The following is a 27,290-nucleotide window of genomic DNA, read 5'->3' as shown; positions in this document are numbered from 1 at the left end:
TATCAAAGCTTTTTACTAATGCTATGGTAGAATACTCTATCATAGCATACGACAAAAACGTTATCGTATGTGGGGGGTCTACAATAACAGGGGCATAAGACAGCGTTTATGAAAACGCTATTGATGACATATAATAGCTCTTCTCTCTTGCTAATAATGTAGATATTTCTTGTAGTGACGATTTTACAACTGACAATTCCTTCCGACCCTTATTAGATTCACGATAGACATCACATTTTCACCTCCTTCTTCATGCTCACCTCCTTCTTCGTGCTCTTGATGGACACTTCCATCTCTGCGTAGAATCCTGGCGAACGGCTATAATTATACATCGCTGGAGATCTCATGCACACTTGCCTCCAATAATCTGCAAATATATTAATAAATCGCAGTATATGGGACTCGAACCCCATACCTCTGGGTGTAGAAGCATTAATTAATTCTTGATCAACCAATGGGCCAAAGGGACTTCCACAAATCTGCCTTTATTCATTGGCTTTATTTTTCTTAAACAAGAAAACAATACAACGTTACAAATTACAATCAAGTGAAATGGAAAAGTAAAGAGTGGTCCAAAACACAAAGAAGACACATATTTTTCTATCTTTAACATTTAATTGAGTATAAAGAACTATAAGTAAGAAAGAGTCACTGGCTCTTGTTTTGTTTCTTCATTTGGTCTGCTCGTCTCGTTGCTGTATGACCGGTAGGTTCTTTGGTCGCATCATAAACAGAGGAAATTCTCTAGTAAAAAAGAGACAACTTTGAGATTTTTTTTCTCCATTTGGTATCACGTTTGCCTTGATTTCAGGGTTTTATAGTTTGATCTTGTATACTTTTTTTGTTACTTCTCCGACAAGAAACTGTTCATCCCGTGGATGGAGTGAGATTATTCTTTAATTGAGACTTTATCGCAGTGAAGAATCACTAGTTCACATAACCAGTGACGGATCATACTCAAATGTTTCTCCAGATTTCACAAATCTTCCTTTCACTCGTTTTCTCGTATCAGCTCTAGCTTTGCGTGATGCATATCGTATTTGCTTCCCAAACCTAAAAAAGTTGTACTCACAATTATCAAAATTTATCCTTAGAGATTATGTTTCAATAGCATAAACCTTGACTCTTTTGCTAAAAAACTTACATGCGCTTTGATTTCTTTTGTTTGTATCTCTTTTTAGCCTCATCCCTTGATTTTGGATTAAAACTGACTTCAACATTCGATTCCCATGGCGAATCTCCTATGAGAAACCCTGGCGAAATTCCGCAATCTTGGTAATCAGTCGCACTGTTTTCTCCTGTGATGTTTGACATCGAAATTGACATGCTCGGAACAACATTTCCGGATAACGCAGGAAGCAGTAATGAAGGAATTCCAATGTTATTCTCTTCCTTAAAAGACTCCTCATACTGGTAACATTTGGTATTATCAAGTGATGAACATCCGATAATATCATTGCTTGCGTTGAAATTCAATGGCGCATCATCCAAATTTATCCCTTCGCATAGATCCAAACCAGAACATTCCTGCATAGAGAATGGAATATAAATGAAAAACTGTGCTCTTTATCATAATTTAACATTTTGGTATATTACTTAAACAACACGTTACCTCCTCTATCACTTTAGGAAGATTAGATTCCATGGAAAAGAAAGAAGAATAGTCTTTAAGATTCTGAGTTTGTGTAATCACGGAAGTTGATGAACCATTCCAATCGTCTAATTCCTGGAGCAGGGTATCAGGAAATGGAGAGACCCAATTTGAGACAGAAGGTTCTAAAATCGAAGACCAGATCTTGGCGAAATCTGATGGAGAAGGACAACCAGAGTAAGGATTCAGATTCTGAAGTCTGTGTCCTAAACCAGTGCAGTTAGTTGCGGTCCATTGACATCCTTGACAAAGAGAAACCTTCTCGTTCATACAGTGGATTACCGTGGGTTGCAAGAAACATTTCTCGCAGAGTAAAGTCCGTGTGTGTCTTTGAGACAGAGGATTCGCTGAGTGTATATTAACATCACAGTTTAAACAAAGTTTAGCCAAATCGGATTTGCAGTAAATTAATGCTTTTTCGGTTTCACAATAGTCACATCGAGCCTCCATACTTCTTCAAAGCCAAAACTCGAATAGAAATAACGATTTCTCAATCCCAATCGCTACACACACCTATAATCCTGCACCATATAAGGATCGTGAGACAAAATCAAAACATTTAGAGATCAAATATGTTTATATGAAACATAGGAATTAGATCGTAGCAATGAAGGTTCATTATAGGTTCCTGTGTTTCTTTAGTGTGTGACTGTGACTCATACATCTATGTGTGTGTGTGTGTGTGTGTGTGACTCAATGGAGGTTAGAGAAGCAAGCACTCACAAACTAAGAAATGGTGGATTCTCGAGACCGATCAGTACTATTACTAAAATCATACAATGTCTAGAAACTCATAACCAATATATGAAGAAATTTTCGAAACAGAGTATAACAATAAACGTGTAAAATCGTTTGTGTTTTAGGGTTCCAAAGATAGAAGCTTTACAAGGGTGTGTGAGTCCCAGTGGAAGGAGATGAGAAAGAACAGAGAAGAAAAGGTTTTGCTCTGTTTTTATTCTGTGTGGGGTCCACCTAGTTAAGTGGGTTTTTGCCACGTGGGGTATCTTTTGTCACGTGTTTTTTTTTTTTGTTCGTTAGATTTTTTTGTTGTCCTAATGTGGTTGACCATAAATTTCGGAGTTTTAGTTTGATTCTTTAGTTAATTTGTGTGGCTCGCAAGAAAGTTTCAAGATGTTTATTGAAAAACGTGTAAATGTTTAATTACGTAGACATTCATTTAGAACACGTTTTCTTATTCAAAACATCCGAGTAATAAGACTAGTTCGAAGCAAATTATTCCGAGCGTTGGTTTAACGAACTTAATTATGAGTTTGCAGCATACTAGTCTGGTTTGATTAACCGGTGGTTATGGATACTTATAGTATCAATTTTTCTAACTTACAAAGTCTGTTCTCACATATAAAAAGAAGAGAGGTTAGAGGCACTTAGATGATTGAAAGAAAACTTTGTGAAAAGCATTTATTCGATGACAAATGATTGATTTTTCATTTGTGATTTTTTTCCCGACTACAGCATCCAATTTTCGACGAATTTTCTCCGATTCAAGAAACAATTTCTTTTCGAAGGAAAATATGTATTTGTTTCGGCACAAAACTATTAGATTAATCTTAAAAAAAACACTACTCATTAATCCAATTTTTAACCAATTCCTCCAATTCAAGAAACAATTTCTTTTCGAAGGAAGAGGTGTATGAGTGTCGCAAAAAACTACTCTGATTAATCTTAAGAAATAAAACTTAAAATAAAAAATCAGATATAATAAAGAATTAGCCATGCCATTTTCACATGATTCATTATAGTTTTTTGGCAAAGGTTTCTGGCTTTTAGGCCTGGAGTCTCCTTGAACCAGATACCGTAGAAGGATACGTAGTCTACTCTCCCTAGCAATCGAACTTAAGAACTTAAGATGCACTGTTTTTGAAACAGTTCCTAATGCATTGCACGCACGAAAAAGGTTAAAGGTACTTGTCCGCAAATCAACACTGTCAATGCAATAGCTGACACAATCGGTCATATTGTCACTTCCATGTGTCCCTAATTTTCATTAAATGTCCAAAAATCAACTCATTCGACCAAACACTTGTTTCCTGATAAGTCAATTGTTTTGTTAATCACTTTCATAGGAGTCCTGAATTCATTAAAAGTCCAAAAACAGTTCATAGTTGTCAACTTGTTTTCCAAAAGTAGCAAAGGAAACAACATTTGAACATAGAAACTGTTTACATAAAGTCCTAAAATCTCCGAAAATCAAAGAAGTGTCAACTTTGAAGCTCGCAAAGAAGTGTCAACTCCGAAAATCAATGAATAACGAGGAAAAACAAGTGGCTGTTTCCCCGTAATATCCCCATATGCCCCTCATAGTCTCTAGCATCTCAGCAACTTTACCAATCTTGTAAGAATTCCATAGACATTGTAGCACTCACAACAATGCAACGATCGTCTGTTGATGAAAAAGCTAATATAAGAGCTGAAAAAGCAGCAAAAGATGTCAAATGAAATGAATACGTAGTCAACAAATTACACATACTATAGTTGTTATTATGTGCGAGGCATTTCCAGGATCAAAAGGCAGGGAAGATAGCAAGATGATCAGGATATACCACAACAAATATAGCGTCACAAGCCATTATACCTGAAGGAATTGTGTTTATCCTTCAGAATTGGTAATGGACGCCAATACAAAAACCTAAAAACACTTAAAAAAAATATTTCTTCAATAGGGGAAAATTTGTTTCAATATGCTCAGTGGAAGGAGAAGTCGTTTAAATAGGAGAGCTCACGGTATAACCACTGCTCTTCTCACACTCTTCGTGCTTTTCTCTCATCATTGCATCATCAATCACAAATTAAATAAAAAAACATTGAAAGAACAAAGCTTCAGTGTGTGTAACAAATTCAGTTCATTGATTCAAGAACCTCACTGAAATCCGCTAAGATAATTGTTTTCTATCATCATCAGCTTATATAAGCCAAACAAGGACAAAAACATCAATCAAACCAGATAATAATAATCCAACAAAACTAAACTAAACATTGTAAGAAAAACATAAAAGCTTCAGTGTGTGTAACAAATTCAGATCATTGATTGAAAAACCTCACTGAAATCCGCTAAGATAATTGTCTTTTATCATCATCAGCTTCTCCCCCAAACAAGGACAAAAACATCAATCAAATCAAACAAAAGATAAGATTTTTGTGTGAAAGGGTAATTAATACTCAGACAGCCAAGGGTTAATCTTCAACTTCTGGGAGAAGAATCCCAGATCTGAAACTCTAGTCCACATACACTTGTATCATCACCATAGTAACCCCTTCCACACATCACAAATCTCTTACACAAAAACCCTAAAAATCACCAATTTTATCATATACAGACACGAAAATAGTCACATACCTATCCCTAAAATAACCAATTATATCAAACAGACATGAAAAGAGAGCAAGATCCTACGAATTTGTAGAAAACGAAACCATATAAATACACACAGAGAGACAGAAAGAAACTCTTCTGTGAGAAATTAGGGTTTCCTTCGGCGGCTACCATATCTATATTTTAGGTTTTCCTTGGCCCAACAATGCTAAATGGGCCAGCTTACGTGACCCAACAAACAACTTCATTTACTTTATAAAATAATCCCTTTACTTTTACCAATTCTAAACCCAGCCAACACGGAAAGTCCAAAAACCCAAAAAAAAAAAAAACAGAAATGAAGATGATTGAGCTCGTGTTCATACCTTCGCCGGGAATTGGCCATCTCCGGCCAACCGTGAAGCTAGCAAAGCAACTCATCAGCAGCAACGACCATCTCTCAATCACCGTAATCATCATCCCTTCCAGAAACGACGCCGGTGATGCAACCGCCTATATCGCATCCCTCACGACAGAGTCTCAAGATCGTCTCCGTTACGAACCCATCTCCGTCGTAAAAGAACCACCAACCGCCAATCTAGAACCTTCTCAAGTCTACATCGAGAAACAAAAACCAAAAGTGAGAGACACAATCTCCAGAATCATCAATCCAACACGAAAACTCGCTGGATTCGTGGTGGACATGTTCTGTTCCTCGATGATCGATGTAGCTAACGAATTCGGAGTTCCGTGTTATATGATCTACACATCAAACGCTACGTTTCTGGGAATCACACTTCACGTTCAACAAATGTACGACGACAAGAAATGTGACGTCAGCGATTTGGATGAGTCAGTCAACGAATTGGAGTTTCCGTGTTTGACTCGTCCTTATCCAGTGAAATGTCTTCCTCATATCCTCACTTCAAAGGAGTGGTTACCATTCTTTGTAGCTCAAGCTAGATTTTTCCGGAAGATGAAGGGTATTTTGGTAAATACATTTGCTGAGCTAGAACCTCACGCTTTGAAAATGTTCAATAATGTTGATCTTCCTCAAGCTTATCCTATTGGACCAGTGTTGCATCTCGAAACCGGTGAAAAACAATCGGAGATTTTGCGGTGGCTCGATGAGCAACCGCCGAAATCTGTTGTGTTTCTTTGCTTTGGAAGTATGGGAGGTTTCACTGAGGAGCAAACTAGAGAGGTAGCTGTCGCGTTAGATCGAAGTGGTCACCGGTTTCTTTGGTCTCTCCGTCGTGCATCGCCGAATATAATGATGGAACGTCCCGGAGATTATACGAATCTTGAGGAGGTTTTACCGGAGGGGTTCTTGGAGCGGACGTCGGATAGAGGGAAAGTGATAGGATGGGCACCACAGGTGGCGGTGCTAGAGAAACCGGCGATAGGAGGGTTTGTTACTCATTGTGGTTGGAACTCGATGCTAGAGAGCTTGTGGTTTGGTGTTCCGATGGTGACGTGGCCGCTTTACGCGGAGCAGAAGGTTAACGCGTTTGAGATGGTGGAGGAGTTGGGGTTGGCGGTGGAGATACGTAAGTGCATTAGAGGAGATTTGTTGTTGATCGGAGAAATGGAGACGGTTACGGCGGAGGATATAGAGAGAGCTATCAGGCGTGTGATGGAGCAGGATAGTGATGTAAGGAGTAGAGTGAAGGAGATGGCGGAGAAGTGTCACGTGGCGTTAATGGACGGTGGATCTTCGAAGACGGCTTTGGAAAAGTTTATTCAAGACGTGATAGAGAATGTGGATTAAATTGGATAAAGAGACGCACTCACATGTTGAGTGTTGACTATGAGATAGATGACTCAGGTCCAAGGATTATGTGTGTTAATTGTTGTAATGTCGTCTTCATTTTTTTTTTTTTGTTGGAATTTGTAGACGTACTGTGTTTGGGTGTCTTTTTAATTTTTTAAATCGATTATAATGTATTTCAATTAATAATGTGAAAATTCCGAGCTAAATTTATACTCCTTCCGTTTCGTTTTAGTTGTCGTTCTAACTGATTTCACACAAAAAAAAAAAAAATTTAAAGTTATTATTTTACATCTAATTAATACATTATTTTGTTTCATATAAGTAATTTAATAAACTTAAAAAGTAGAGATAAAACTGAAAAATTTATCATAAATCTGCATTGAAAATACCAAACGGCAAGTAAATATAACACAAAACTTTAACTCTAAACGACAACTAAAACGAAACGGAAAAAGTATATTATAATTGTATGAAATATGCTTGACTTTATGTAATAAAATGTGATACATAAATTTTTGTTTCACATAAAAATGGGATTCTTTTATTCAAATTTGTTTGGTTGTAATCCGGTAGTTTATTAATTTTTACAAAAGAGAATTAGATTAACCACTTTTCTTTTGACGGCATTTAAGAGGTTTTCATTGGTTCAATGAAATCTATATAAGACTCGGAAATTTTCATTGATTTTGAAATCAAACATGAATTTTAGATAACATTGTTTAACTACAAATTTAAGTTTCTTCTAATTTTCACTTTCAAATTCAGCTAAAAGCTAATGTGGACTTTAAAATCCAAATAAAAATCATTAAACGAATAACACATTATTTTAACTAGTATTTAAAATTATTAAATGAATAACACGTGATTTTGAAAAGAATTTTAAATATCAAATACCCTAACACTAGATTTATAAATCAACTAAAACCATGTAGAATTAGGATGATTGTTTTTACTTTATTAAGCTTTATTTTTTATTTTTTATTTTTTTGTCAAATTTTATTTTAGATTGCTTATACGAATTTGAATGGGGATAATAATTGTTTTAATTTTAAGAACCAAACCCATATGGCTACATAGATTAAGGCAAATTGGTAATAAAAAAAAAATCAATAGATGGGTAGTCATGGTCCGTTAATTCAGAACAATAGGAAGCTTTAGGCTGTATATTTTCGTCAAACTTTGTTCATACCAAAACCAGAACTGTATATAGATATCAAGAACATAAGCATGATTAGACTGCGTGATTGAAATCATTCACAGTTCTGTTTCTCAAATTCAAATAAGAAAGTTAGCGGGGTGACAAGGATTGAGAGAGAAATTAGTTTTTTAACAAAATCCATAACAATGAAAATTTTAGCCACCTTTTTTGCCAAATATAACTTTACGCGCCCCCTCCCTATTTTGTTTTATACTCGATCTATTACATGAGACAAACGGATGATTTTGATCGTTTCTTGACTTTTAGTTGTCTATTTATGTTAATAGTGATCTATTTTTTGATAAAAAAAGATTCTTGCTCTCTTCTTTCTCTCTTATCTTTTTGAATTATTAAACGTGATTAAGTTTTGGAATTTATCGTAGTTAATTTTCATTTATTCAAGATTTATCACGCTTCTTATTACTTCTCGTCTATGGTAACCGATTTGCTATAGACGAAAAAATTGTGATTATATTTGATGGTTCGACGATTTTGGTTCAATGGCGAAAACCCGCTAGCGATGATGGAATCTAATCAATAGTACTAGGATGATGAATCACACCTAAGATGCAGTTATGACTTGACAGAATTTGATGAAGATCCGGTGACAATTAGATGGAATCTGGTGAAAATTTCGGTGACAATTCTGTGAAAACAGACGGAAATCTTTTAAAAATCCGATGAAACATATGATTTCAATGATATTTCGGTCTCTAAATAACACTCTATATACATGTTTACATGTATATAAATATTAATAATGTTTTATGTATGTGTTTCTCTGCATATAAATAAATTTACCCTCTATGTACATGTTACATGTATGTCAATGTTAATAGCGCTCTATATATATATTTATATGCATATATAGATCGAATAACTTAACACTATCACTATTTTTAACGCTCTATATATGTGTAAACATGTGTACAAATGTTAAAGACGTGTAATGTATGTTTGTAATGTGCTAAAACTTGTCCAATTTGAGAAAACAACGGTTAATAATAGTCTTATTGTCATTAAATACCCACTTGCATTAAATATATATCAGAATTAAATGTTTTTGCCGAAAAAGTCAACTTTGTTATTTTACGCATGACAAAATCATAGACTGGTTTTTGTGTAATTTTTTCGAACTTAAGACCCAATTATAATGTAATTTATCCCTTGTCTTGAACTATTGTCTTTTCACTAATATACTATTCTATTTTTGTCTCTGCGCCAGTCGTCCCTATTAATAAGGGCTGCCTGTAGGTGGCATCCTATACTATAGTCGCTCAACTAGAATCACCCTGTACTATTGTCCTCTACCCAATTCACCCTATACTAATTAAAGTCTTCCCAATTCGACCTAATCTTCTAATTTCTACCTATTTCAACAAATTCAATCAATCCATTTAATTGCGTTTAAAAATCATAATATCGCGATTACTGTACCGCGATTATACTAAATCGAGTTTAAAAACCATAACCCGAATTGAATCTTATAACCCGAATTGAAACCTTCTTTCTGAGCAAGAGGTTTTTGATTTCTGTTTTAAAGCCCAAATCGTTGGAAATCTGCATCTACAATCCCTCAATGCCAAAGAAGAACCCTAATTTCTAATTTTTCTCCAATTCGATTTGGGGAAAACTTCTGGTGTCAAGGCTTTAGATTTTTTTTTTTGTTTTCGGTGTTCTCAGAGGCTCCGCTATATATTGAGACGGACCTTCTAGTTTATGTGTGGAGGGATGACAAACTTCTGTTCTAAAAAGAAAACATGTTTTATATTTTTAGTATTTGTTATGGTTTCCACCATTGTTAATAAATTCTATGGATAATATGTTTATTATCACATTTTTTTTGTGTTACCAAAAAAAATGTTCTTTCTGTTACATGTGTTATATGCAAAAAAAAAAAGATATTTGAACTGTTTACCATCATACTAATTATCACTTTATAGCACAAATTCGAGAAACACGACATACAGTACTTAACATCAATTAAAATACCTTACACATACCCATACACATTCTGACATTCCACATACACACATAGTTTGACCCCAAGAAAAACACACATCCACCTATTATTATGGGTAAATTGCATGGCAGGGCAGAAGACCAACTTTTATTTTCATGGTTTGGTAAAGTGAGAATTAGTTCTCAAATTTTGACACTTTAGCCAAATTCTGACCATTTTACCCCTGCCAGCGTAACGATGTACTGTTCACTGTACGGTTTAGTTATGCGGTTTAGTTACGTACACTGTTCCGGTTAGGCAATATATTTTCGTTTTAATTTCTGCGGCTGCACAGTAAAATAGGGATTAATAACATTAAAAAACAATGAGACATCAGTATTTAATGCCCAAAAAGTTTAGACATGACTCATGTCACAATTAATGCAAAAGGCATCATTACTTTTTCTAATATTAGTTTATATGTGTGAATAGTTGTAAGAGATAAACATGATCCATCAAACAAACAAATTAGTCTGAACGAATGTGATGCTGGAGAAGTTTTGATCTTCTTGATTTACAAAGCTTGGAGCCAAGACAAGCATTGATCGTGTAAGTAATGAAATTGGTTAAGAAGTTTTTTGTTATAACACACTAGGGTCTTGATTGTGTTCGAAATCAACATTGTTTTTATATAAAAACCCAGAATATTTTTATTTCTAATTTTTTTAGTTGAAAATGCTAAATGAGGATAGATTTATGTATATAAGTGTGTAGTTGGGAATTCTTTTTGTTTTTTGTAGATATAATCATGCTTTCATTTGCATTTAATGGGGTTCTGCTGAATTTATGATGCAGGTGTGTAATGGATATTCCCGTATTTACTATGGTGGGTGAGTGGAGATGCAAAGAAGAAGAATGGTAATTTGAACCATGGAAAGACTGGTTTGGTCGTTGTGTACGTGTTAAGGAAAACATGACGTACACGGAATTTGTACGTACATTATCCGAGGTTTTCAGTTCGAAGTCCACCGAATGCAATCCAATAATTAGTAATTGGATGCCGGGAAAGATGTCAGTGATGATAGAAAGTAAACGCCCTCCTGTCAATATTGACAATCAAATGAGCCTGGATACCTTCTTTTTGATTCGTGGTGGGATCCTAGTGTCACCTTGTTTGTCTCTTTCATTACAACCGTCAAGGCACTCGGGAATATTGTCCCTAGGACCGATGGTGACGATGGTGAGAGTTACCGTGTGTGTGGGAGTGCAACGACACCAAATCTCATCGTAGCGGCTTCAAATGTAGATGGAAATAATGAGGCCGTAGATGAGCAAGACGACGTTGAAGACGATAAAACAGATGAGGATGAAGAAGAGGAGGACAACGAAGATGGTGCTGGGTATGATGATTATCAGGGTGATGATGGATCTATGGGGGGAAGTACTCTCGATCCTACTATAGACGGTAGTGAAGGCAGTGGCGAAGATTACGATTACAACAAGTGGAACGATGTAATTGTTGAAGAATATGGAATAGGGAATGTTGAGGAGGACGTCATTCTCACTCAACAAACGGTTCAACATCCAGGGGAATTCAGTTGTCTATTGGCAGAGTGTACGTACACAAGTTATCGTGTACCTGGCGGAGATAACTTTTCTCATTTGGGTGACAGTACACCAATTGTGACTCCAACACGTACGTGTCAACATGGTTTGTACAATGTACGTACACTAGAGACTGTGTACAAGATACATGCTGCGAAAGTGATTTTGTTACGTACACGGATACCAATATTAATGGTATAGACAAAGTCACTGGGATGATGTTCTCGAGTGTGGTATTAGAGCTTCAGCAAGTGGGTCACTGAATGATCATCGGCTAGTTACCGCAGCTGAAACTTACGAATATATGCTACTTGTACGTACAGTTATACGCCATTATTAAAATATATTGTCTGTGTACGTTTTACTAGTTTAATCAGCTATGTACGTATTTAGTGTACGTACACCAGAGACAAAGTCTTTCATACTTGTTGGAATATACTAAGTGGTCGTATGTTTTACTAGTTTAATCGGCTATGTACGTAATATTAGTCTTACGCTATGTACGTATTTAGTGTACGTACACCAGAGACAAAGTCTTTCATACTTGTTGAAATATACTAAGTGGTCGTACGTCTTACTAGTTTAATCCGCTATGTACAAAACCAGTGTACGTACACAAAACCATACGTATTTCATACATGTTGTCTGCAAACAACAAAAAGTTCATTCATTCATAATATAACTGCCCGAAAAAAAGGAATACAATGCATAAAGACAAACAGAGTATAGTAGATTACGAAGAAATAAACTAAAGAGTAGAGCCAAAGCATACACATGAGGAGGAAAATATTATCCTTCATCCGTGATAGCAATGTCAAATCTAATAGAAGATACACATCTCCCTCACGTACCAATAGAAGAAACACCCTATGCAGCATTGACCGTACGTGCAGTTGCCAACAGCAAGCCGGAGTGTGGACTTGTACTATAACAATCTGCAGTCGGAGCCACACTTGTACTGCCTGCAAGTACTGTCATAAACAATTAAGTAAGGAAAACATGTAAACAATCTGAATTCGCGTACGTACACAGGAATTATCAACATAATATCCTCAAATATGAATTTTGGCGGAAATAACAGTTCTAATTGAACTTCTCAAATTTTCAAACTACTGATTTTGCAAATTCCGGCAAGTTATTACCCTTTAATTACACAAGCTTTAAGAATCCGATACACCCAAAGAAACTACAAACAAAATAATATCAGAACTTACCCAATTTCTCCGGCGGGTTTGTCGGAGATAGTTTATTCCTCGGGAAAACTCTGACTTCCCGATTCTCCTTCTGGGGGCCTTGCCGCGTATAATGCTTCGTCGGGACATCGGCGTTGGGTTTATTCCCAAACATCTCGATGGTTGCTATCTCGCCGGAATTTCTGAGTTCCTCTTCGCCGGATAAACTATAAGTTTCTCTTCGCCGGTTTTTAGAGTTCAATGCGATACCTCAAATCAAGTTGCGAACAATTCAAACGGTGATGTCGTGTACGTTTTAGAACCGTTAATATACATATATATATATATATATATGTATATATGTAAATAATCTCAAATTAATTTTCTAAATATCTAAATTTAAGTATTAATATCTAAAACTATTCAAATAAAAATACATAGTAAGATATCTGATATGTATATACAAACACCAAAAAAAGTATACACGACACTTGTTTCTAAAATCCTATTAAGAAAATCAACATTCTCAAATGTCTTTTAGCAACATGAAAAGATAGAGAATGAAATGAATATATATATATATATATATATATATAGAGAAAAAGAAATGTTTTTATCTATTAAAAAAAATATTTGTTTCTCCCGTTAAAATACCATCAATATTGGTTTGTTATACCAAATAATACGGTTAGTGCCAGTGGCGGATTTAGAAACAAAATTTATATGGGACACATTATAATTAATAATTTCAAACTTATTTAATAATAAAATATTAAATGAATCTAATATCAATTTAAAATCTGAAAAGACGCTAATTTTAATGAAAATACATCTAAATATACTCAGATACATATGTTAGATATATTTAAAATACATATTTTTAATTTATTAATTAGAAAAGGCATTAAATAAACTAGGTAACAATATCACCCAAATTTAAACTCTAAAACAATAAATAAACTAGGTAGATAATATTTTTAACTAATTTACTAATTTTATTAACATTTTAAGATTAAAATATAGGTATTAATACTTTAGGGTAAAATTAAAATTAGTTACTTTTCAGTTATATAACTGAAAGAACATTGTTTTATACAAGAAAAAAAACATGTAGGAATTGGAAGGCACCAAAAGAGGACGTGGACAAATAAAAGAAAGTGTACACAAAAAAAGAATTAAAGCAAAAAAAAAGTTCATAGAGAGGCATCGAACTGGGCGCTCAAGACATAACATGGGGCACTTAATGCCAAATGAGCCAAGAAATCTCAACATGTAATTGTCAATATAAAATTGTTTAACAATCAGCCTGAGACACGTGCACTGTTTCTTCTTCGTTTCTTCTTGCAGCCCTCCGCCGCATAGCCTTTCGTTCTGATAAACACTGTTTATTTTCTAATTCAAACTCCAGTTCTCATATTATCACAGAGTTTACTCAGAATTAAACTACCTACTAAAAAGATTTAGTCAAGTGTTTTGGCCATATCTTTGGACGCTTCCAAAACATTTAAATACGCTTCCAAATCAGAAACGTTCGCTTCCTCTACGCTTCCAAATTCTGCTTTTTAAGAACGCGATTCCGAACGATTCCGGACACTTCCGGTTCTGGTTCCGCTTCTGAAGTGAGAATCGATGCTTGAGTGACGCTTCTGTGTAACGTAATCTTCGATTTCTTCTTGGTTTCTTCGTAATTGTTTTTTTTTAATTCAACACCAAACCGTAAAACAAATAAAAAGTAACTAAACCGAAATCAACAGTACCGTTTGGTTTAACTCATTAGGGGTATTTTCGTCATAAAAAACTTTAACTGTCAATCCATGAGAATCAAATCTCAGTTTGCCAAAAGCTGAGAGAAAATCTTTTTTTCATCATAAACCTGAAAATTTCTTATTATAGTATTACGGGACAAATTCATAAAATGTTATGTGACATGACAGACCTAAACATACACAGTCATCGTATCTCATAGGTCAATGTGATTCTCTATCTCCTTTCTAGTTTTCTCCCTACCATCAAACCAGATTCTCTGTCACGTCTTGAATAAACGTTTGCAAAGCAACCTGTGAAGATCCACCGTCCATCAACGCCACGTGACACTTCTCAGCCATCTCCTTCACTCTAATCCTAACCTCACTATCCTGCTCCATCACACGCCCAATCGCTCTCTCTATATCCTCCGCCGTGGCTATCTCCATCTCTCCGGCCAACAAATCTCCTCTTAAAGTACTTCCTTATCTCAACCGCCAATCCCAACTCCTCCACCATCTCGAAGGCGTTTATCTTCTGCTCTGCGTATAGCGGCCAAGTCACCATCGGAACACCGAACCACAAGCTCTCTAGCATCGAGTTCCAACCGCAGTGAGTAACAAACCCTCCTATCGCCGGCTTTTCTAGCACCGCCACTTGTGGAGCCCATCCGATTATCTTCCCTCTATCCAATGTCCGATCTAGGAATCCCTCCGGTAGAACCTCCTCTAAATTCGTATAATCTCCAGGACGCTCCGTCAAAAAGTTTGGCGATGCCCGGCGGAGGGACCAGAGAAACCGGTAACCATTTCTATCTAACGCGACGGCAATCTCTCGTGTTTGTTCCTCATTGAAGCCTCCCATACTCCCAAAGCAAAGGAACACAACCGATTTTGGCGGTTGCTCATCAAGCCACCGCAAAATATCCGATTGTTTTTCAACGTCGTCAAAGGTTTTTTCGAGATGCAACACTGGTCCAACAGGATAAACTTGAGGAAGATCGTCACCATTGTTAAACATTTTCACAGCTTGAGGTTCGAGCTCAGCAACTGTATTTACTAAAATACCCTTCATCTTACGAAAACATCTAGCTGGAGCTAGAAAAAATGGTAACCAATCCTTTGAAGTGAAGAAATGAGGAAGACATTTCACAGGGTAAGGACGAGTCAAACATGGAAACTCCAACTCGTTGACCGAGTCTTCCAACTCGCTGACGTCATACTTCTTCTCGTCGTACATTTGTTGAAGGTGAAACGAGATTCCCAAAAACGTAGCGTTTGATGTGTATACCATATAACACGGAACTTCGAATTCGTTAGCTACATCGATCATCGAGGAACAGAACATGTCCACGACGAATCCGGATAGTCGTCGCGAGTCAACTCTTGTTGAATCAAAGATTCTCGCGACCACATCTCTCACTTGCGGCTTTTGTTTCTCGATGTATACTTGAAGTGGCTCTGGATCGGCGGTTGGTTGATATGCGACGGAGATGGCTTCGTAGTTGAGACGATCTTGGGACGCGGTCGTGAGGGATGCTATATAGGTGGTTTCACTGTCGTCGTCGCTAGGGTAAGGGATGATGATTACGGTGATCGAAAGGCGGTAATTGCTGCCGACGAGTCGCTTCGCTAGCTCGACGGTTGACCTGAGATGACCGATTCCTGGCGACGGTATGAACACAAGCTCATTCTTCATTTGATGGTTTTTTCTTCTTTGGACTTTTGATCGATGTGTACTGTTCAGCCAGAAGAAGTAGTAAAGCCGAAGTTATATTTAAAGATAATAATCAAGTTGTTTGTTGGGCCACGCAAGATGGCCCATTTAGTTTGATTCGACCAAGAAAAAACCTTGAATAAATGGCAGCTGCTGATGGGTTTAACCGAAAGTAGTAAAAGCCCAAGTATTTAGGGGTATGTATGGGTTATGGTGCAAATGTTAATGTAACATCAATATATTGATGTAGCACATATGCAAGATTAAGCTGCAGTATAAGAGGTTTTTTACTTTCTATGCTTGAGATCTTACTAATAGACGATTTAGCTCTACTGGTATAATACGTCAGCGGTTGTGAAGGGTTTTATTACTCCCTTTATTCTTCATTTTTTAATCCAGAAGGATGTAGTTTTGTGAGATGTTAAAATTATACACGTTTGTATATATGCGTGGAGAGTTATATTGCGGTTTTGTTATAGCTTGAAGGGTTTTCTTGCATTTTATAATTGGAAGATAGACATAGACTCCAAAATAAAATAAAAAAGATACTTTTAGCACAAAATCATTTAATGAATTAAACGAAGATAATTATGAAACGATAAAATATTGTTGGTTTTATTATATAACTAATGATGTAAAGGAGTATACGAAAATCTCTTATGAATTTCTGTTTACTTGTAGCAACCAAAGAAAGACTTCCGTTGTCTTCTAAAGTTTTAGCCATATAATATATACAATTTGTACCATTTTTAATGAAGTAATTGCTGGAAATGAAGTCTAATGAACTGTTATGAAGTGTTAAGTAAATTAACACGAGTTCATTAATAGAAGGAGACTGTTGACTTCAGTGCTTCGGAGACAAGAGCTTCGGTATGTAAACAGCGTCATTAACAAGAGCTTCGGTATGTAAACAACGTCAAATTCCGACTCTACCAATCAATGACATGTCCATAACCCAAATATGTTGGGAGGAGAGAGGAATTCCTTTAAAGTTTTCTATGTTATATATTTGTATATATTTTAGAGTATAACGTTTCTTTTCCGAAATATTTTTAATTCGGTAGGTTGAGTTTTTCTATGTAATTGCTGAAAATGAAGTCTAATGAACTGTTATAAAGTGTTACTCCATCAATTGTCATTCTAGCGTTTTTTACACAAATTTTAAAAAGTAAACAAATTTTTTTTTTTTTTTATTAATACACTAGGTAATACTTTCTCACTAACTAATAAGCTGAAATACTGTAGTATGACTAAAAAAGAGAATTAGACTTAAAAACTGTATTGAAAATACAAAACGACATTTTTTCCGAAACAAGATAAAAACCTTAAAACGATATTTTTTTTTGTTAAACGGAGGGAATAGTAAATTAATAGAAGTAGATTTTTGACTTCAGTGCTTCGGAGACAAGAGCTTGGGGATGTAATAAACAAGTTGTTAAGTATAATATATAATACACATTCTACTTGATTAACTCCGACTCTACCAATCAACCAAAAGTCGAAACCCAAAAACAGAAATGAAGATCGAGCTCGTGTTCATACCGTTGCCGGGAATTAGTCATCTCCGACCAGCCGTGAAGCTCGCAAAGCAACTCATCGAGAGCGACGACCGTCTTTCGATCACCGTAATCATCATCCCTTCAAGATTCGATGCCGGTGATGCATCCGCCTCTATCGCACCTCTCACGACGGATCGCCTCCGTTACGAAGCCATCTCCGTCTCAAAAGAACCACCAACCTCCGATCCCACGGATCCGGCTCAAGTTTACATCGAGAAACAAAAGTCAAAAGTGAGAGATGCAGTCGCCAGAATCGTTGATCCAACACGAAAGCTCGTTGGATTCGTGGTGGATATATTTTGTTCCTCGATGATTGATGTAGCTAACGAATTCGGAGTTCCGTGTTATATGATCTACACATCGAACGCTACGGTTCTAGGAATCATGCTTCACCTTCAACAAATGTACGATCAAAAGAAGTATGACGTCAGTGAGTTGGAAGAGTCAGTCAACGAGTTGGAGTTTCCGTCTCTGAGTCGTCCTTATCCAGTGAAGTGTCTTCCTCATTTCCTCACTTCAAAGGAGTGGTTACTTCTCTTTCTAGCACAAGCCAGGTATTTACGGAAGATGAAAGGTATTTTGGTAAATACAGTTGCTGAGCTTGAACCTTACGCTTTGAAAATGTTCAACAATGTTGATCTTCCTCAAGCTTATCCGGTAGGACCAGTGTTGCATTTCGACGACGATGAAAAGCAATCAGAGATTTTGCAGTGGCTCGATGAGCAACCCCCTAAATCTGTTGTGTTTCTCTGTTTTGGGAGCTTGGGAGGCTTCACGGAGGAACAAGCTAGAGAAATGGCCATTGCGCTTGATCGTAGCGGTTATCGGTTTCTTTGGTCTCTCCGTCGTGCATCGCCGAATATAATGACCGACCGTCCTAGAGATTTCACGGATTTGGATGAAGTTCTCCCGGTGGGGTTCCTAGATCGGACATTGGATAGAGGGAAGGTGGTGGGATGGGCACCACAAGTGGCAGTGCTAGCAAAACCGGCGATAGGAGGATTTGTCACTCATTGTGGGTGGAACTCAATGCTTGAAAGCTTGTGGTTCGGTGTTCCGATGGTGACATGGCCGCTCTACGCCGAGCAGAAGATAAACGCGTTTGAGATGGTGGAGGAGCTGGGATTGGCCGTGGAGATACGTAAGTACTTAAAAGGAGATTTGTTCGCCGGAGAGATGGAGACAGTTACGGCCGAGGATATAGAGAGAGCTATCAGACGTGTGATGGAGCAGGATAGTGATGTAAGGAATAGAGTGAAGGAAATGGCTGAGATGTGTCATGTGGCGTTAATGGACGGTGGATCTTCGAAGACTGCTTTGCAAAAGTTTATTCAAGACGTGATAGAGAATGTTGCTTAAATTGGATTGAGAGAATCAGTTTCAATTGTTTTGATTTTAAGAACCAAACTCATATGGCTGGCTATTCTACTCTCCAACAGATAGTGATTTTAGGTTTGTCCGCTGAAATTTAGTTTCCCGCTTACTCATTTTCGTGGTTAGCATTTTTTAAATGCTATCATATGATAACCTCATTCAATATTTCATCTTTAATAACAGTTACAGAAAATGAGCTATTATAATGTGCTATCAATGCTCATATTTCTTGTAGTGAGATTAAGGCAAATTGATAAAAATAATACATGGCTAGCCATTGTGCATTCATATAGACTACTAGATTGTTACCCGCGGTACACCGCGGGTTAATTATTTGATTTTTTTTGTCTTTTTATAAACTGATGAATTTGTTGTATATAATATTTTTTGTTGTACATTGCGAGTCACATGCATTGTAACTAAAAATGAAAATTTTAAGTTGTATTTGTTTTGTTTTGTGTTCAAAATTGTATAATTGTATTTTGATTTGTTAATCCCAGGATTTCATCCGTGATATATTATCCCGTATTAATATCAATCCAAATCCGACCCGTCCCATCATATAATCATGTCCCGTAAAATTAAACATCATTTTGTTATTTTTTTTAATAACACTTTTATTTAAAAGACATATAATTCGAGTCCATTTAAAAGTTTGCTTTCAAATAGTTTCTATAATATATATATATATATATATATATATATATATATATATATATATATTTTTCAAATTAGTGTGTGTTTTTAGACCAACCCGTAAAAATATTTTTAAAATGTATATTAAAATACTAAATAATTGTATTTCGATTTGTTAATTTTAAGATTTCACCGTGGTATATTGTCCCGTTTTAGATAATTGTAGAAATTAAGAAAATATCTGAATGACTCAATTCCGGGTCAGAGTAAAAAAAAAAATACGACCTGATTAAACGCGCAAATTTGTTTTTCAAAAATGTTAATATAGATTGTACACATATTTTTTTCTTCATCGATTGAGTAATATGTCCGTTTTAAAAAATTTGAATCATAGCATATGCAGAAAAAAATCGAATTTTTTTATTAAGTATATATATTTTATAATAGTTCAAAATAATATAAATATAAGATCATATAAAAGTGAAATGAGAATCATATATTTATGTTTTAATTAGGTAGAGAGGTTTTAGGAAATTAGTTCAAATTTGTTATATTAGCATTAAATAATCATATTTGATTTCTATATCTATAAAAATTGTAGAGAATATGCCATAAATAAAGAGTTTAGGTATAGTAATTAGTTGAGAAAATATATATTTTTTAGATTTTATTGATTAATTTTTGTTTTTTAATTTTGTCAAAAATAAGGAAATATCCGATTGAAGATTTCTGGGTCAAAATTAAACAAAATTTGACCCGATTAGGAACCCCAAAAAGTGTTGCAAAAATGTATAGTAGATTAGGAAAATTCGTCAAACTTTGTTCTTACCAAAACCGGAATTGCAGGTAGATATCAAGAACATAAGCATGATTGGATTGCGCATTCTTGTGGTGTAAAAGTTTGTATAGTCTTCTAGTTAAATATAAGGTATGTGTAAGTTTTTGACACACTTAAAAAATCCTTTTTTTGGTTTTCCTACTTTAAAACATTATTTTTATATAATTAAAAACTATTTAACCAATAAGAAAACAAACTAAATATTACAAATGGTGAAAACAAATAAAAAGTAATAAATATTGTTTTGCAAGTTAAAAATATCAAATAAAATAAATTTTTTTTTTTTCGTCTTATAACATTCACTTATTATAACATAGAGGAAGTATTGGTTTGTTCTAGAACAGGTGCTTCTTGGACTTTAGCAAGGACCAGCCATGTTGCTATATTCCCAGAGAGAAAACAACAAATAAAACGGTTAAAAAGGCAGCTTTAGAAAGAGTAGACAATGGGATGCCATATTTTCCATGCTCGAACAAACCCTTTAGAAATGGATGGAACAACATAATCACCAAGATACATCCACAAGCCTCTGCCAAGCCCGAACCACCTCCTCCATGACTACAACTTGACCGTTGTAGACGAACCAAAAATCCAGCTAGAGCGGCTAGATTCACCAACATAATAAATGTGCCGGGAATGAAATGACACGAGCTATCAAATTCAAATTTACCTAAGTCTGATTTTGGAACATCATCTTCTCCTTGAGATGACTCATATACTGACCTGGTCTCGGGCATAGTTTTTTTAGCGATTACGAACCCGATTTTCGAGATTCTAAGAAGCTTGAGTATGATATCTTGGATGCTAAATAACCAACTGCTAGTGGCTATTATTCTCCAAATTGATTGAGCGACATACCACGATTGTACCGAAAAACCAAGGTTCATGAATTGCCATAGACTGTAGAGACAATGCATCCCCACAAGTGTAGCTGTTAGGCATAGACAAGGTCCCTAAATCCACACACAAAATATATAAGAAAATATGAAACTTTTTCTTCTAATTAATTCAAGGTCCTTAATTAATTCAATGAAATTAACTAAACTATATTTAGAGAGAGAAAGACACCTTGGGAAATAAGGCAGAGTTGTGGAGTAGGCAATAAGCAGGCAAGAGAAAATAAATTAGCTCAGGGATTGAACTTAAACAAATGAGAACCCAAAAATAAGCTAATCTTTGTCGGAATTTTATTTTTCCGCGGAACATTCCTATCAACGGACTTTGTTTGTTAAAAAGGACTTCGATCGCTCCCGTCGCCCAGCGCCGCTGCTGGACTATCGCCTCTAGTCCTACCGACGGTGTAGATCCAAGAAACGCAGGTGGATCCGGAGAAACGAACGAGCTAGTCCATCCTCTCAAATGGATTCCAATACTGGTGTTTATATCTTCTGCCACTGAATCATATAACCAACCGAGCTGCACAATTTATATCGAAAAAAACACATTACTATGGGTAATGGTTAATAGATTCTTGAAAATTACACGTTAATATTTTGTAAAATGTTTGATTTTGTAATTACGTTGCCCCAACTTGTTTGATACTCATAGTGACAATGCCCTACTTCTTGAGCCGCTTCGATGAAGTATGTAAGGCTTTTTTGGGGATATGATTTTAATTGTAATGCACCCACCACCGATTTCACCATCTCTTTAGAACTCCCATATTTTCTCACTAAACTATCCTCATCCAAAAACTCCCCTTAATGAAATAACAATAACAATCGTGAATGATTTTATATATGAACAGTTAAATAACTAAAATTATGATGAATTGTATGTTAGATGAATGATAGAACATATGTAGGAATGTCAATTAGAATAATGAAAATATTAGAGTGTAATATAATAAGGTGTGTAAATTTTTAAAACTACTTACATGTAGCCACCGAAGAAAGACTTCCGTTGTCTTCTAAATCATCTGAAGATAAACCGTACATAACTCTTCTAGTGTGGAAGCATCCTGAGCCACAATATATCGGTCCTTGGATTCCCGCAACTCCTCGTCCCAAATACTAAATTCGAAAACAAAGAAAACAAAGAAAACAAAGAGAGCAAGTATTGGTCAATAAATAACATTGAATTGATCAAAATTATACGTAAAAATGTAAAAGGAGGAGAAATCCCACTGATTGTAGGACCGCGAATTCGTTGGTGTAAGAATCATAGAACTCTTGAGGGAATTGAACAAAAGCACAATGGTTTGAATTCTTTGAGTTTTCTAAAAATACACACATTGCTTGTCGCACCACATCTGGTTCATTGGCATACATGTCACAGTCTACGTTCAACATGTATGGTGCATTTGTCATCAACCCTGACACTCTTAACTGTTCAAATTCATGTTAGGGCCTTAGGCTCATCACAATTTTATTTTGATAACAAAAAAAGATCTACAATCATTGGTACTTTTAAGTTTTAAAGACATAAATATGGATATCAATTCAAACATATGTATAGTAGTTTTGTGCAAAAATATAGTAGTTCTTTCTATACGTATGAATTTCTCTATATATCAAAGCTCATCATTTCTTTTGTAATCATCATATTTTAACGAAACTCATATATACTAATTTCAAATATTTCATTGCTGGATTAAAAAGATAGGAGACTCTAAGTCATAGTAATCAAACGTATGCTTGATGAAAACTAATCTATATCTCAACCAATATTGTAGTGGTGACAGGCCGAACACAACTTATATATGTACTTACTTTGAAACTCTTAAAAAAAAAAGAGTGATGTGTGAGAAAAATCATTAACCAGAAAGTTCATGGCTCCAGTTTTGTAATGATGAAGATAATTTGGTCTTTTCTCTCTTGAAATGTATACAAGATGAGGGACTTCTTTATCGTCTCCCACACCTCCCTTGTTCTCCCATACCACCTTGACATACATTACAATTTACAAACATTATATTAAACAAGATTTCATACAATTGTTACAATCAAACCTTTTGATATGTGCATAACTTTGGAAAATTGTAAAAAAATACCCTAACGATAAATTTTTCAATATAATAATACCTTAACAATAGTTGAATGATCATTTGGCTTTGTGTTTGAGAAAGCTTCAAAATCTCCGTCTGCATCTAACCAATGCGAATCTCCGGTGGCATCTTCAATTTTCCGGCATAATTTCTCATACTCCCTCTTCATATTGATACAAAAAAGCATAATAATTAAAAAAAAATCAATATATAACATGAAAAAACGTCATATACATATTATTTAAATATTAAAAATGAGCTACTGACTTTTAATTCTATTTTTGAACTTAAAAATCTGAAAAAAACAAAGAGATGAAAATGAAAAGCAAAATATACTTTTTGTTCTCTATAAAAACTGGAAATAGAAACATATGAAAAAAATGAAAAAAAAATTATCAGGATGGTGACTCAAATTTTGTGAACACTGTTTTTGAGATCCAAAACCGAGTCACCAGTTATGATGTTTTCAGGTCGTTCACTCGAAAAGGATAGTTCCAGTCGCCTCGGACAGGTAGAACATGTCAGTTTGAAATTGTTTTCAATAAACAAGACATTAGCTTTGGTTTTTGAAAACAAATTCAAACGTCAACTAAATAATCAAACTCATTACCTTCGTCATTTTCCAATCTTTGCTGAATACTGAATCATCTGTTGCAACCAAAGGGTTTAAGAAATATCTAAAAGGAGCTCTAACTCTAACGTTGTATTTCTTGCAGAAGGGAACCCAAATTTTAGCGAACTTAGAAGCTTCCGTGAGAGAGAAGTAAGTGAGAGGAGAACATCCATCGTCCGACACATAACACGCTAGTTTATTCGTTGGATAATTCACAGCTAACAGCGAAAGCACAGTGTTCACAACAATAATCGGCGGCTCCCTAACCGGATCTGCCGTGGGCACGAACATATCTACTGAAGGAAAGTCATGAACCCTGAAATTAAAAATTTGCAGCAAGTAAAAAAAAAAAGAAATGAATAATATTTCTTAAGAAATAAACTAAGAGCTAGATAGAAGCTAGTTAGGGGTTTATACAAATTTATCATGATTTTCATGTATATTAGGAATTCTTGAAATCCTTACTCCATTAAAATTTATTTTATTTCTAACATTAATTGTCTTAGACGAGACTGTAAAATCTAAAGGATCTAAATCATTGATCGTATCTGAGATAAAATTATATGGATCATTGTTCAAATAATATTAATTTCTAGAGGTTTTAGTGTATTTTTTTAATATGTGTAAATGAAAATGCCAAAATGCTACCTTTCATCAAGTCTATTTGGATAGGGTTTATCTTCAGCAGGACTCCATTTTATGCAGGTAATAATCAACCATATGAATGAGAAACAAGATTCACAGAGAAAAGCCACGAGCCAGATGTTGTCGTTTTCGCTCATATGCATGATTCGGTACAAGAGAAGAGAAAAGAGAAGACCGAGAATCGTTAGATCCACAATTCTTAAAAAGTAGCTTTTGTGTGAGATCCTTTCGCAAAGAGGTAGGAGAGAAGAGCTTGAATCTGCCATTGGAGGAGCTTTTCTTGCGGTTTTTGGATATGAATGCGTGTGTATATAATGTGTATAGAGTGCTGACCAAGTTTTTATATAGAATGTGAATTGAACTAGGTTGGGCTACATTTTTACCGACTTTTTAAAAAATAATATATGTTTTAAAAACTTCTTCAACTAAGTAAAATATTCGCCTTGCGGATGGATTAGCAAACTATGCGTTCTCTTTGGATTTCGGTTTTCTTTCTCTTGATTTTTGTCCTGATGTGGTCCATGAGATTATATTAGACGATTCTCATGGGAAAGAATTCCCGCGTTTAGTTCGTTTGTAATTTTATTTTTTCGTTTGAATAAATCGGGGGAGGCATTGCCTCCGTCTCACTCACCAAAAAAAAAAACTAAGTAAAATATTACTCAATATTTGTTTTAACTTCTTAAAAATGTAAACAGTATCTCATTCCCTTTAAATATTTAATAATATGTTGAAAAAATAAATAATATAATAAACTGAAAAGGAAGATAGAAAATATTAACTTAATTGTGTATAATACATGTTATAGAGTCTCGTAGGGTTATAATCATGTAATATAATCGATATTTTTGAGAATTAAAACAAAAACCTGCAAAATTTCTAAATTATTTTGATTTACTCCCTCTGTGTCATAGTGTCGTTCTACCACTTTTCACATAAATTAAGAAAAATGTGAAAAAAAAATTTATGCCATTTGAGAATACACTATAACAATTTATATCTCTATATGAATAAGATGTAATAACAGGGATAAAAAAGATTAGTAATAAAAACTTCATTGAAAACACAATTAAACATCGTTAATTTAGTTAGGTAGATCTAAGATTAGGTGGTTAGATTAGTTAGGTTTTCATTAAAATTAGAGAATTTTTTAGATGGATAGACTAGTTAGCTTTTGTAATTTGAATAACTAGGTGATTAGGGTATATATGGTTTGTTATATTTAAAACTTTAGTTATTTTTACTTAAATCTAGGTTTGAGTTAATTTAGTTGCTCAAATTAGCAAGACTTTACAATTGAAAATTTTAGATATACTAGTATCATGATTACTAATGTTAGTTGTCATTCTACAAATTGTTTATAGGGTAATATTAAGGAATAGCCAAATAAAACACATAAATTAGGAAACTAGCAGAGAGAAAAGTTTATGTTGCAAAATAGCCATGGACCCACGTTGTCAGAGGATGTGAAATAACAAAACCATCCTTCGTTTGGTTCGAGATCAACAGTAGGCGAGATAGTTTTGTGATATTTTTCAAAATAACACGTAAAATCTAAATTTCACATGTTATATTTAACAAAAAGACATGATACTTCAAAAAACGTTGTGAATTTTTAAGAAAAAACATTGCTACGTATTGTTTTTTAAGAAAAAACATTGTTATGAAAAAATTTAACTTGAATAGAATCTCTTTTTTAAGGAAATAAAATGTGATCTTAATAAAAACCGTGTATTACTAAAAAATAAGAATTTTTTTTTTAAGATATCACATGTGATCTTAATAAAAAAACGTGTATTACTACAAAATAACGTGATAAAGAGAGATATTAAACAGAATAGAATGTTTTTTTCAAGAAATACCATGTACTCTTTATAAATAACGTGTAATACAGAAAATAACACGATAAAAAGAGATGTATTATTCTATCACATGTACTTCGAGAAAAAAACATGTTATAAATGGCATGTGCTCTCCGACATGTAACCGACAAGTTACTGTAGCATATGACTACTTTGTTTATTATCTTCAAAAATTTGGCTATTTTGTGCATATTCTCTCATTTTTTATTCATTTTTTAAAATAATTTACTATATTAAAAATATGTATTTTTAAAGGATACCGTCAAGACAACACTTCCCAACGGCGACGAACAATGACACAGAACGCATGACGTGGTGGTAAATTTTGGGTACGTATATTTCAAGACAAACCAACTACAGTAAAACATGCGGAAACGCAGAAGACAAGGGAGCTGGGTAACAATTCCAATGTCCGGTACATGTTCTTCTCTATCTCAAGTAAAATCTTTATCCTCATTAGCGATAGCTACCACGCTAAGGTTGTAAAGTTCCAGAAAAACAATCATCGAGTTATTTTTTTCTTATTTTGAAAATTTGCTGCTCAGCTCGACGAAGTGAAATTACGATTACCAAACTTTGACCCCGATTTTTTTCACGATTATCAAAGTCACCGCACTGAATTTTGACATAAACTTTAGTGTCATATGTGGAGATTAAAGCTTTTTC

The 27,290-nt window shown here is 34.8% G+C and overlaps 4 protein-coding genes, 1 long non-coding RNA gene and 1 pseudogene across 6 annotated transcripts; 2 read left to right on the top strand and 4 right to left on the bottom strand.

The window, feature by feature from the left end:
* Positions 1–469: 469 nt before the first annotated feature.
* On the bottom strand, positions 470–3,143 carry LOC9306321 (putative zinc finger protein CONSTANS-LIKE 11). 2 transcript variants are annotated; one of them, XM_021016627.1, is made up of 4 exons: positions 2,375–3,143; positions 1,613–2,172; positions 1,145–1,527; positions 470–1,053 (listed from the first exon to the last, which is right to left on the bottom strand). In XM_021016627.1, exons 2-4 carry the CDS (start codon positions 2,099–2,101, stop codon positions 933–935), a joined length of 993 nt encoding a protein of 330 aa, XP_020872286.1. In that variant the 5' UTR covers positions 2,102–2,172; positions 2,375–3,143; the 3' UTR covers positions 470–932. The 2 variants fall into 2 exon arrangements, with proteins under 2 accessions (XP_020872286.1, XP_002868216.1); XM_002868170.2 differs by having other exon boundaries at positions 2,538–3,142.
* Positions 3,144–5,287: 2,144 nt separating this feature from the next.
* On the top strand, positions 5,288–6,863 carry LOC9304288 (UDP-glycosyltransferase 71B5). Its single transcript, XM_021017412.1, has one exon. It carries the CDS (start codon positions 5,320–5,322, stop codon positions 6,730–6,732), a length of 1,413 nt encoding a protein of 470 aa, XP_020873071.1. The 5' UTR covers positions 5,288–5,319; the 3' UTR covers positions 6,733–6,863.
* Positions 6,864–12,092: 5,229 nt separating this feature from the next.
* On the bottom strand, positions 12,093–13,118 carry LOC110226718. The gene is made up of 2 exons (XR_002330642.1): positions 12,695–13,118; positions 12,093–12,451 (listed from the first exon to the last, which is right to left on the bottom strand). It is a non-coding gene; the product is annotated as an uncharacterized LOC110226718 (long non-coding RNA).
* A 1,425-nt stretch (positions 13,119–14,543) lies between these two features.
* On the bottom strand, positions 14,544–16,473 carry LOC9306320 (annotated as a pseudogene).
* A 1,051-nt stretch (positions 16,474–17,524) lies between these two features.
* LOC9304287 (UDP-glycosyltransferase 71B5) lies at positions 17,525–19,157 on the top strand. Its single transcript, XM_002870202.2, has one exon. It carries the CDS (start codon positions 17,629–17,631, stop codon positions 19,027–19,029), a length of 1,401 nt encoding a protein of 466 aa, XP_002870248.1. The 5' UTR covers positions 17,525–17,628; the 3' UTR covers positions 19,030–19,157.
* A 1,611-nt stretch (positions 19,158–20,768) lies between these two features.
* LOC9304286 (cellulose synthase-like protein B5) lies at positions 20,769–25,128 on the bottom strand. The gene is made up of 9 exons (XM_002868168.2): positions 24,766–25,128; positions 24,115–24,433; positions 23,542–23,667; positions 23,279–23,401; positions 22,645–22,845; positions 22,395–22,530; positions 22,039–22,217; positions 21,587–21,934; positions 20,769–21,471 (listed from the first exon to the last, which is right to left on the bottom strand). The coding sequence occupies exons 1-9, from the start codon at positions 25,026–25,028 to the stop codon at positions 20,899–20,901; spliced, it is 2,268 nt and encodes a 755-aa protein (XP_002868214.1). The 5' UTR covers positions 25,029–25,128; the 3' UTR covers positions 20,769–20,898.
* Between the last annotated feature and the right edge of the window lie 2,162 nt (positions 25,129–27,290).

The sequence above is a fragment of the Arabidopsis lyrata genome (assembly GCF_000004255.2).
Source record: "Arabidopsis lyrata subsp. lyrata unplaced genomic scaffold ARALYscaffold_7, whole genome shotgun sequence".
Lineage (NCBI taxonomy): Eukaryota > Viridiplantae > Streptophyta > Magnoliopsida > Brassicales > Brassicaceae > Arabidopsis > Arabidopsis lyrata.
Note: the sequence above shows the minus strand (reverse complement) of the source record. Positions and strands in the feature narration are given on the sequence as shown.